Source organism: Anoplopoma fimbria, chromosome 6 (genome assembly GCF_027596085.1).
Source record: "Anoplopoma fimbria isolate UVic2021 breed Golden Eagle Sablefish chromosome 6, Afim_UVic_2022, whole genome shotgun sequence".
Classification (NCBI taxonomy): domain Eukaryota; kingdom Metazoa; phylum Chordata; class Actinopteri; order Perciformes; family Anoplopomatidae; genus Anoplopoma; species Anoplopoma fimbria.
Window position 1 is genome coordinate 9968130 of NC_072454.1, and position 12596 is coordinate 9980725.

The 12596-nt window shown below is 42.1% G+C and overlaps 1 protein-coding gene across 1 annotated transcript; it reads left to right on the top strand.

Moving 5' to 3' along the window:
• Positions 1-1417: 1417 nt before the first annotated feature.
• Positions 1418-7964, top strand: klf5a (Kruppel-like factor 5a). The gene is made up of 4 exons (XM_054600643.1): positions 1418-1582; positions 2738-3863; positions 5042-5101; positions 7703-7964. Exons 1-4 carry the CDS (start codon positions 1418-1420, stop codon positions 7879-7881), a joined length of 1530 nt encoding a protein of 509 aa, XP_054456618.1. The 3' UTR covers positions 7882-7964.
• The last annotated feature ends 4632 nt before the right edge of the window (positions 7965-12596 follow it).

Below are 12596 nucleotides of genomic sequence, written 5' to 3' on the forward strand. Positions count from 1 at the left end.
GAAGGATTTTTTTTTCATAATAAACTGTATGATTAAGTGTAATGTTTCAACCCCATCTATTTCACAGTACAAGGAAGTCCTGTAAAAAAATATATACTTAGTCCTTCATATATTCATTTGTCTACTTGAAAAAGTGCTCCTCAACCTGTGAATTTTTTTGAAAAAAGTCTTCTGTGGAGGAGCTTAGAAAATAAATGAGTTTGATTGCCTTTATTACAAACTGCAGGAGTGGGATTTGAAATAAGTGGGCATTTAAGAGGCTTTGCAAGGTCTAATGAGAGACTCACTTCCTGAGTCCTCACTGTCGCTCCAATTATGTCTTTATGACATTATGGCAAAAATAATAATATTTTATTTATATTACAAATAGATGATTAGTGTTTCACTACACTTTTCTATTCTTATTTGTAGATTTATAGATAGCATAAGATAATGCCTCATTTGCATATAAAAACAAAATATTTCAGAATATTCGTTATACAGAGAAATAATTGTCTTACTATTAGTAATCAACTGGGGGATTTTAATGTCTAAATCTGGTGGTTACATTTTTTTTTTTTTTTTTTTTTTACCCCTATTATTTGGCTGTTGACAGCATTTTCAGATTTATGGAGTTATAAAAATAGAGATCCAAAATCTACTCTGTAAAAACCTTTGACTCTTAATATGTCAGCAAACGTGAATCTTGAACATGGCTTTATCCAATTTTCACATTTCTGTTTTGAAATGTGTGCAAATCAGCATATTTAAACATAACATGTACATTTATCTACTGTGGAAGTTTCATGGTGGTATCTGTTATTATTATAATTTTTTTTAACACTTTTCCCTGGGATTTCTCTCTCTCTCTCTCTCTATATATATATATATATGTTATCAATATTTATTTATACATAGATTAAAACACTGGAGTTGAAAAAAAAACAATCTGAAAAATAATGTATAAAAAGGATGTTTTGGTGTGTTTTAAAGCTGACTTTCTCTCTGGATGTGTATCCGGTCTGGCTGGTCTTGTGCACACTTCAGCACGCTGTTGTCGGTGTATTTAGATGGAGCGTAGGGCGGTGGCCAGTGAATGAATGATCAAAGCCTTTTTTTTTTTTTTTAAAGGTTTGGAAGGCGGTGCATGTGCAGTATTTACACTGAGCCGCTCCGCCCCTACAGCGGAGATAGAAAACTGTCTGCGGGCCGGAGGAGGGGATGAAACAAGTGGAAGGAGATGTAGCAGACAGGCACGCGTTAATAACTCCACCACACGCACTACACCTCGAACCGGCTCCACTCCTGCTGTAGCTGTAGCAGCAGCATCCTCCTCCTCCTCCTCCTTTTTTTTTTTTTCTTTTCTTCTTCTTTTTTTTCTCCCCCCTGCACATAACAGGAGGACGAGCGTTCATTTGCGTCGCTGCACCGGAGCTTCATGGCCGCGACACTCGCGATGAGCGGCGGCGGGCAGGAGGACACCTTCTACCCGCTGCAGAAGGCGACCCTGCCCGCTGTGTTCCCCCTGGAGGACTCGGCGTTGTTCGGCTTGGACTGCAAGATCACAGAAACGGACAAAACTGGACAAAACGACTACACGCAGGTAAAAAAACAACAACAACAACAACAACAAAAAAAAACAATCAAATGGTTTTTAGAAATAAAACCGACTTCACACATTAGTGATGTATTTCATTGAATGGGCGTGGCAGAACGGTAGTAGATCCTGTTTTTATTTTTTTTATTTTTTTTTTATTGCTGGCCTCCAAATTTCCATCGGCCCTCGCTGTGTGATGTTGTTGATGCACACTTTTTTTTTTTTTTTTTTTGCACTATTTGTGGTAATAAGCGACCAGCTGAACGCATTCACCGCATGTTTTCTATGCGAGCCAGTTGGCCACCAGTTGTTGGTCTCTCTCTCTCTCTCTCTCTCTCTCTCTCTCTCCCCCTCCCCACCCACCACCTCTCTCACCATCATACCACGCTGACAACAACTGACACCAGCTTCGGACAGAAAGCTCCCTGCAACTCTGTCCCCCAGTTAGCAGGAAACTTGTGCAGCAGAAGAGAGAGAGAGGGAGAGAGAGCTTGCTACATAACAGCTGGTAGGATCAGGAGCCTAGAAATAGCAGCCCATCCCCAGACTGCTGCTGCTGCTGCTACTGCAGCGGACAGGGAGGCATGGGTGTTTCCCCATTCCCTTTCATGTTGCTGTTTCATCCTCTGCTGCAGGGCTTCTCTAACTTCTCTTTTTTTTTTTTTTATTTTATATATATTAATATATACCTGCCTGCAGAGTCACAGGAATGAGACCGCCAAGCAGAACTCGAGCAAGGATTTAAAGTTGTTTACCTGTGAAAACCAAATGATGAAGATGCTTCTGTAGCTTGTTATTCTAACTGCAGATGTGCAAAATGTCCCTAATGTGTTTATATTATTAGAGGTATGAGATCTGATTTCCTTTGGGTTGATCCTCAACTGCTGGCCCCGACAGCCTGTGGGTTTTTGAGTTCAGCCTTGCAGCCAGAAAGGGAATGTGGCAACTGCCTATTGATGACTACTTGATAAATGTTTCAGCGGTGACTGTGCTATCAAACCTTTTGTCTTCTTAAAATAGCACCTCAGAATAGTTTCCCGTTGGCTCACAAGAAGCGAGTCCAACTGGATGCATTTCATTTAGACTAGTTAACTTTAAGACGGCGAAATGAGACGTTTCTAAACCAGACTTTTTGTTTTGTGTTTTTCTTTTTGTCAACAGGCAAAGTGTGAGATGGACAGATATCTCTCCCCTCAGTCTCTTCCCCTCCCACCTCACGCAGACAGCCAGCAGAAGTCACAGAGAGCCAGTGCGTCTTCACTGGATCAGTTCTTCACAGGCGATCACGACGGGGCCCCCTATACCCTCAACATGAATCTTTACCTCCCTGACGCTGCCTACCTGAGGATGGGCTTGTGCCAGCAGGTGCGGCCCCCCCAGCACCAGAACCACACAGGTCTCACCCAAATCAAAACAGAATCTGCCTCCCCGTGTTTCTCCCCCAACATACAAATGCACTGCCCCAACACAACGTCCGCTACTAGCTGCAGTACATCTGGGCACGGGCCCGGCAGTATCGCCATGGAAACCTCAGCCATAAACATGACGTTAGCAGGGTTGCCGGACTTCACCAGTGTTTTCAACCAGTCGGGAGGCGGTCGCGGCGACGATTCAGTGCCGGAAGTCTTCATCAAACAGGAAATGTCATCGCAGTTCGATCAGCATGCTCTCCACCACCACGACAACAGCGGCTCGCTGTTTCAGCTACTAAACTCTGGCTTGGACCATCACCATGGCAATGGTATGGAGGCTCAACATCAGCATCATATTCATCATCAGCAGCAGCAGCAGATACAACACACTTCCACTACCACAATCCACACGCCTTTCCATAATTTGCCGGTAGCTTCTTCGGCACCTCAACAAGAGCAGACAGCCAAGCCGGCCTACTGCAGCCTGAATGGCGGGGCGTACACACATCCTCATGCTCAGGCACACCCCCACTTCCTCCAGCAGCAGGTGCCCTACCTGCCACCCTCTCCGCCCAGCTCGGAGCCCGGCAGCCCCGACAGGCAGAAGGAGCTGCTCCTCACCATGTCCCCTCCTCCCTCATACGCGGCCACCATCGCCTCCAAGTTGTCAGGTAGCACCCCTGGACTCGGACCCAGCCCGGGACCAGGCAGCTTGGCTCTGCCCCACACTACAGGTCCCACGCCGGTCCCAGGCCAAGTCGCACCTGCAGCAACCGCAGCACCGACCCCAGCTCAGACCACAGTGCCTGCCCGCTACAACCGGAGGAACAACCCGGACCTGGAGAAACGACGGATCCACCACTGTGATTACCCAGGTTAGAACGAGAACACGGGGCGACCTCTGTACATGCACGCTGATTCTTGTCGTTGTTGTGTTTATTTTTACACTCTGCTGTGGTCAGGTGAATATCTGGTCACTTGCAAAAAAACAGCTTTATTTTAAGACGCCCGTGCATTTTTAAAAAATGACGTGTTGTGTATAGAATGACTTTCCCAGGCGCATGAGTCACAAAATGTACTACAGCTACAGCTACAGCAGAGCTCGTGCTTCACTGGAATTAAAATACTTTGGCAATGCAGAACATCAATCATTGCATTTCAATTAACCAGCTGGCCTAAAAACTACTTTGCATTTATCATCTCACCTCAAACGTCTCGAGCGCTCTCCGCCATGCGCTCTCACACATTGTTGTGGATTCAAAGTAATCACCAGTATGATTGTGGAATGAACCTGCCTGCGTGTTAATTAAGTGGATGTTCTCCTTAAGTCATTTGATCTTTTTTCATTTGCATACAGTCACACTTTAAATTGTTGGCTCAGATTGTAGTTGGCTCAGATTGTTGTACTATGTGCAGCTACTTGTAGGGCATGTTATGTCAACTAGCCTGTGGCAGCGTGTAAAATAGGCTTAAGCGGAGCCTCCTGCAGCATGTTACCACATGTCTAACTTCTATTCCATCAAATCCACACAAGGAGTCAAATCCACACTTTACCAAAGAGTACATTAGTCACTCTGCTGCAGCTGCTCTCCGTTTAATCTTTGCAAGACATGAACTTTTAATTTCCTTATTTAAAGTCTGAATAAATCTGAAGAATATCTTTATTAATTGTTCAAAATCGTAACGACCTTTTTAACATTGTTAACATACAGTGTCTAACATAACGTGCAAAAGGTTTTGTTATCTTTAACTTAATATATCTCGACTCCAATGTCAAACTAACTGGTCTAGTGAACCGAAGTTTTCAACAAAGAAGTATTCAGTGCGATGCATTTGAATTAATTTGATTGTAAACAGTTTGAATACCAGAAAAGGCTGAAAGTCGGTTACAAAAACACAAGTTGACTATATCTGAAGCAACTTCTGTTCCTCATTAGTTCACATTTCTAGCACACCACAGCTCAGTTTATTGAGTAAATACATAATTGACATTTGAATGATTTGCGTTTGGATTAAGCCTTCTGTTTGTGTTTATCTCCCCGTCTGTCGTCAGGCTGCAAGAAAGTCTACACCAAGTCGTCCCATCTGAAAGCCCACCTCAGGACTCACACGGGTAAGACATTCCTCTAATTAATGCAGCTTTTTAAAACATGCACTCGTCAAACAAAAAACAAAAAAAGACGCTGCCCACGCGACTTGTATTTCGGTATCTGCGCTGGCACCATGTTGCTAGGCAGAGTGTTGTGTTCCTGGCATGTGTGTGTAAATGTATCCTACCCCATTCCCATCCTCTGCCCAATATACTATTCCATCAAAACAGGTGGAAGTGACACACTTCTGCCAGGGGATGACTCTCAGACGATGTGGTCAGCTCTAGACGGATGGTGCCGTTTTCTCTTAAGATACCAGTGCTTGTTCAGACATCGATGTTTAAAAGCTTTAACATGCTTGTGGGGCTTGTTCGCCACTATAAATATATACGCACAACATCCATCTGTGCAGATACAAAAATATCTGAGATCGTCTTGTTCCTAATCTCTTCACTTCAGTCATCTGTGTGTGTGCACTTCAGGGTCCATTTTCCCTTTTTTTCCCCTTTGCTTCTAGTCTTTCTTTCAATGTCTCCTCTCACATTTAGATTTGAACTATTAGTTTTGGATGAGCAAAGCCTACAAACAAGCGCTTAGGTGTTGGGCCCCACCTCACTCCAGCTAACAAAACAAAGCTTCTGTTGATATCTACGCATTCCTCACTCATCTGGACACACACACCACACACACCACACACACACACACACACACACACACACACCACACACACACACACACACACACACACAACAAAACTCACTCTTACCACGTTAAGATCCAGAGTTTGTTCCCCTTATGAATCTGAACTGTTTGTTCAGAACATCGTTGTGGGTGTGCGTGCCTTGCATTTCAGTTTTGGGAACATGACACGACAATTAGATGTGGCGTCATTCATGCTGCAGGCGGATTGCGGTTATTGCAGTTATTATAAACCACAAGATGAGGACACGACACATAAAGAGGGATGTAGCAGCAACTTCCTTATCCTCTCCGCTTTTGTTAGTCCCGCTTAGTTTTTTGGGTTTTTTTCTATCGCTTTCATTCATCTAATCATCCTCTTTTCTGCTTTGTGCCTTCCTCCCACCTTCAACCCCTCCCCATTTCTATCTTTGTCTGATACTCATTCTACTTCTCTTATTCAGCTGCTTGAATGCACACGTACGCACACACACACACACACACACACACACACACACACACACACACACACACACACACACACACACACACATATACACACACACATACACACACACACACACACACACACGTCTACACACACGTCTACACACACCTGTCAGTAATCTGTATGAGATGATTCCTAATGCGTTTGGGTCCCTGTGGGAGTTCCCACTCTAATCTCCATCAACATCCATTATCCTGATTGTTTGTGTGTCTGTCTGTGTGTGCGTGTGTGTGTGTGTGTGTGTGTGTGTGTGTGTGTAGGTCCATGTGTTTGTTGGTGAAGAACTGAACACTTCTCCCAGTTCACTTCACCTTATTTTTCTGCCTTTTCATTGTGTCTCCTTGTACTGTTCAGTTTCAGGTGTGTGTGTCTAGCCACAATGTGGTTAATTTCGTAACAGGATTAAAGTTGTTATTTTAGTGACGCTTGCTGTGCTTGTTTAAAGGGTTAGTTCACACAAATGACAAAAAACACGTGTTTTTACTTACCTGTAATGGTATCCAGAAAGCAGATAGTTTTACTTTGTCCAGGTTTTGATCATTTAGATTTCTGCTTCTACCTCATTTTAATGGAGGTGAATGGAATTAGGTTTATGGTGCATAGAGCTTTGGAAAATGTTAATTATTTTAACTGGTTTTTAAAAGGATAAAAAGGGGGCGATTTAGCTAAGCCAGAATCAAGATCCTTACAAACTGGCCTTATTTCATATGCATCTGTTGTTACCAGACGGCTAAATACATAGAGCTGGTAGAAATATGCTCCATGTTAAGACTTGGGGGCGTAATGTGCTCTTGTTGTCTTATTCTTTAAATGTCACAGTTACAATTAAATTCACCTTTGTTGTGTTTGGGTGGAGGCACAATTGTCAGAGGCAGATATCTCAAAACCTGGACCAGTGTCAGCAAAATGATCTGCATGGATAGATACAATGGATGAACAAATCCCCACTGGGTGGCCCCGTAGGGGTGGCCCGTTGAAGGAGACAGGTAGCACAAGTTTTTTTCACAAAGTGTCTGGTACAGCTTTACATTATTGGAATGACAGAGTGACAGAGTAGCCGACTACTTCCTCCGTCAAAGACAAATGCACAGAGGCAAAGGCCCGACAATACGGAGGAGTCGCCCGTGGGAAACTTGTGCAGCATTAGTGCTTGATGAGTGTCTGACAGTGTTATGACTGTATATGTTGTTAGACAACTGGACTTTTCTGTAAAGCCTGTTTCCCCAGTTCCTCCACCCAACTGTATGAATCATACAACTGAGGGAATTAACGTCTGTTTTAGTAATGATTAGTGTTTACAGGCACGTATTGACACATCTCTGTTCTTTTATAAAGTGCTGGAGATCATGTGATAGGACAAGAAATGCTGCTGTGTGCGCTCAGTTTTTCATAGAGCAGCTGCACCAATTCACACTTTCTCTCTCCTCCCGCTCTGCAGGTGAGAAGCCGTACAGGTGCACGTGGGACAGCTGCGACTGGCGCTTTGCACGTTCCGACGAGCTCACGCGTCATTTCCGGAAGCACACGGGCGCCAAACCCTTCCAGTGCGCCGTCTGCTCGCGCTCCTTCTCCCGATCCGACCACCTCGCCCTGCACATGAAGAGACACCAGAACTAGCAGCGTTTACACACACACACACACACACACACACACACACACACACACACACACACACACACACACACACACACACACACACACACACACACTACAAATTCACAAGCACTATCTTGACACACATAAAGCACTCACTCCATCACCCACAATAGCAATGTTACAAGCTGCCTGATGACACCACAGCTGCTCCTGGTGCTGCTATCCTGTGCCGTAATGGTACGATAGCCTAACAAGCGTGTCGCTCCTAACCCAAAGTGGAACAAATCGGAGGTTGTAAAGTTGATAGATAACGGCCAGATGAGGTCCTGGTCCCCCTAACCTCCAGATATACTTGGTATATATTTCTTTGGACGAAATACAAAGAAGAAAAAATTGTAACAAAAACAAAAAGGTAGCTTCAAAATGTGTCTCCAGTCCAATTGGACTCTCTTGTGTGACTGGAATGAAAGCACTCAAAACTTGTACATCTTTTGTCTCATCTCTTTAACATAGAACTGGCTTCGTTTATAATATTTTTTTTATAAAGGAGAAGCTTTTGTTTTTGCAAAACTAGTCAAGCCAAATCTTTGTTTACGCATTGGTTTGTTAGTTTGTTCATATAACTGGAATAGCCAGGTTAAATATTTTTTGTTTATTTTTCACCAAATCCTTTGGTTTGCACTAGAATTGGTCATGTAAGTCTGAGCCTTTTTGGCCCATGTGTCTCATTCACCACTGGATCATTATCACTACTGGACTGAATGTCTGTGAACGCCACACAAATCATTGCTGTTCAGATATTAAAAATTGAAGGCATCTATACTCTGGAGAGAGGGAAGATAGTGCAGGAAAAAACGAGGGAGGGGTAGAGATGAAGAGATTTTTTTTTTTTAGTTTTTAGCGAGAGGAGATCTGAGGACGATTGAGAAACAGAGGAAGGTGGACGGTTGATAAAGAGCAGCAATTAGGTGATGAATTATTCATGTTGGCTTTCGATGGATTTCCAACCAGGGAAACTGAGGCAGAACCAGTAGACACATCCGAGAATTCATTCAGTTAAAACAGAATTGACCGTATTTGATGCCCATGCTTGCGTTTTAAGCGTCTTCAAAATACAATTACTGTAAATCTCATCCAGCCTTTTTTTTTTTTTTACTGTGTTAAAAATGTTTTAACCAAAGTACCATCATCATCATCACCAACACCTTATTAAGTGCCTCCTTCTCTGATTTATGTGGTTTTGTTCAGTGGTAGCAGAGCTGTGATCAATGTAGTCCTTTAAAACACACGTGGTGCTGTTTTTATTTCTTAATCTATTGAAATCTCTCTGAAAAAGAGGATTTATTTTTTAAATTACAAGGTTAAACCATAATTCATTGTGATTCAACAGGCCTGGCCACTTCACTGACATCCTGAGATTAGGTGGAACTTTTTTTAAATTAAATGACAGTCCTCTCTCTGAGGGCTTTCACTCTCTGACTTTGTACACAACTAACTTAAAATTCGGCTCTATCAGTCAGTCGAACATGGACGTGTGTTTTTATTAAAGGGTAAATTCACATTTTTCCAAGTCTTTCTTAAAACAACATTGCTCTCAGGGCTTTGTTAGAGTTATTTGTTGCTGCAAGTGTTCCTCTAGCGATCCCTGTTTCAAACGTTTTCAGTGTAAGTGATTCGACACAAAATCGAGAGTACTCGTAAAAATGCATTTAGCTGAACATAATGTGAGGCCTCATCATATTTCAGTCTTTTGTGACAAACTCCCTCTTTGCCAGACGGTCATTTTTAGGATACATTTTTGAAATATCTCATTAGAAAATCTGTATTTCTTCAGTGGTTGTAAAGACACTGTAGGCAAACAAAAAAAAATTAATAAAAGTTTTTTACTTTGTCCAAGAAACAGGTTTTGAAATTAGCTGGAAAATGTAATTTTGAGCTATATTTCACTTGTATTATGAAGTGTTGTCATAATAAGTCTGCAATCCTCAAAAGTAGTATTTTATAACTTTAAAATATATTTTAGATGCATTGTCTAAATACAGGTCCCTATATCTCAGACATTGTTGTTGTTAGGTGATTTTGTCTTATATAAAGTGTTATGGGATCATTAGTCATCAGATAAAATATCTGGTAACCCTTTAGTAAGGGTTAGATGGCCAAGGTTAACTGGTGGATTACACCAATGCTTAAAACATTGACTATACTTCCAACATCCGATGTTTATTCTGTCCAAATCAGTTGATGGAATAACACAATGAGGGAATCAAAAGTACTACAAAGACAGAAACTTTGGAAAGTACCAATTTGAGTTTATTATTAGTGCATAGTACCTTTTGGTTTAAGTCATTTTACCTCAAAGCAAAGATTCTGTATGGCATCGCTTGCACTGAAATTGGAACGGATCTCGTCAAAATCTGTATGAACAAAAGGAACAATTGTATCAATCAACAATTCTTTAGTTTATGCTGCATGAGAGTATTGTTTAAAGACAGACTTGAAAAAACGTTGTCCTTTTAATATACATTTAAATGTCCATTTTGATGGTGTGATTTAGCCTGCACCTATAACTGTATTTGTTCATTCACTGCAGGTAGCATAAAGATAATATAGCACTGTAATGTATCATGGTAAATCTGACTATTTATTTGATTGTGTAGAAGTGGGGGTTGTATTAGATCAACCGTCTTTCTCCCCAGCAAAAATGCCTTAATGTAAATATATGCACTGTAAATAACTATTGATTTTTTTCCCTCTCTTGTTATTGTTTTGTAAACAAAAGGGCAAAAAGAGAAAAATGCCCTGCATCCAAAAATATTTGAGCCTTTTTTTTTTCTTTGGTTTTGTTTTTCTTGTAAAAGATATTTTGATGCCATTGTTTTATATATTGTCCTTCCAACAACTTATTTTGTAGATTTTTTTTTTTCTTCCTAGTTAAACGTTCCAAAGACAAAAGTTGTTTTTTCTTCAACTGAGTGAAACCGATCCTAATAAAGTCAACTGACACTTTTACAGATGTGCTCTTGTGCTGAAGTTAATGGGGAGATTTGATCTTTTACGTCATAACAATGACAATGAATTTCAAGGCTTATGTGTGGCAGCAACCAAAATATGTGGTACATTTAGTTTTTGGTCCATAAGGTTTGTGTTAAAGCAATTTTTTAAAGAGAAAGCCATCCTGTGCAAAATAGAGAGTGTGGTGTTTGTGGCGCATTAAATGAAGCCTCGCCAAGGCCTAAATGAAACGAATGAGACATAACCACACTTTAATCTCATAAAATCTCAACATGTTTTCTGTGGAAGTACTGATCCTCTGCGTTTGGGATTTTCGCCGGAGATCCGACGGGGCTTAAAAGTTCAGTTTCACCAAAAGCAGATAAGAAGGGAAGATGTGAGGAGGAGAGGCGGAGCGTTCTTGTCCGGGACCTGAAAGTAACCTGCAGCACCCTTGCTGATCAACAAACAATAGTCCTTTGATGTCCCAGCAAGAGACAATGGACAAGAAAATAAATTTGACCACCACTCAGGGACCGGAGGGGAATCCCACTGCATTGAAATGGACGCACACACACACACACACCATATGTTCTTGATTTAAGTCATAAATGTGACCCGGGGTCTCTGTTGTAATCTACCTCAGATGTCAGAGAAGAGGGAGGTGGAGGGGAGAGAGTGAAAAGAAGTGAAATGCAGAACAATCTAAACAAAAGAATCTCTGGGGGGACCCAATCAACCACTTCCGTCCTCCTACATCTTCTCTCGTTCTCCTCCTCCGCTCTTTTGATTTAATTTCATTTTCTCTCTCCCTCTCTCTCTCTTTGTCTTTCCATGCACCGTATCCCCCTTCTCCTCCCCGGTGGAAAGTATTGTATGAAAGTCCAGGGGCGCAGCTCCACGGGTCAGAGTGGAGTCTGTTCTCATAACCTGCTCCGCTCCTCATCTTTTCCCCCTTTCTTTTTCTTAAATCACACACCTCGTCTCCCTTTAGTCCTCTCTTCTCCACTTTTTTGCTCCACCTAAAGCTCAAGAGAGGGAATTTTAGTCTCTTTACTTATTTTCTTTTCTTATCTTTTCCCCCTCTTTCGCCAAATCTTACAAATTATACAGAAAATGTGACTTGCAGGTGTTTTCCTGAGTGTGAGAATACTAAAAAGTTAGTATGAATTTTCCGCACAAACACACACACACACACACACAGTGGTGATGAGTGAGTGGGAGCTACCGGTTCATGTTTTGGATCAACTAAATTAATGTCACACATCTGGAAGAAGGCTCCTGCCTGCTCCACCCTCTGCTGTGCTGCGTTGGTGTGATTCCCAGTTTCCCTTTGTGTGTGTGTGTGTGTGTGTGTGTGTGTGTGTGTGTGTGTGTGTGTGTGTGTGTGTGTGTGTGTGTGTGTGTGTGTGTGTGTGTGTGTGTGTGTGGGTATAATGTTTCCAGTGCTCCTCTCTTGGAACAGACCACCCACTCAGAAGACCAATAGAAGGACTACAGGGAGCCCGGATAGACACACACACACACACACACACACACACACACACACACATGCAGCTCCCTCCAAAGTCAACCTTTCCTAATATTCTCAGAATAGAACATGTTGTTATCAGAGATTGAAGTGATACCAGAACAGCTGACATGCTATCAAGAAGTTTAAAAAGATGATATCAGAAATCGAGGAGGGTTTAATTCCAAGACGCTACGGTCATTTAAAAAATATGTAGCCTCAGGTTGATTCAGTA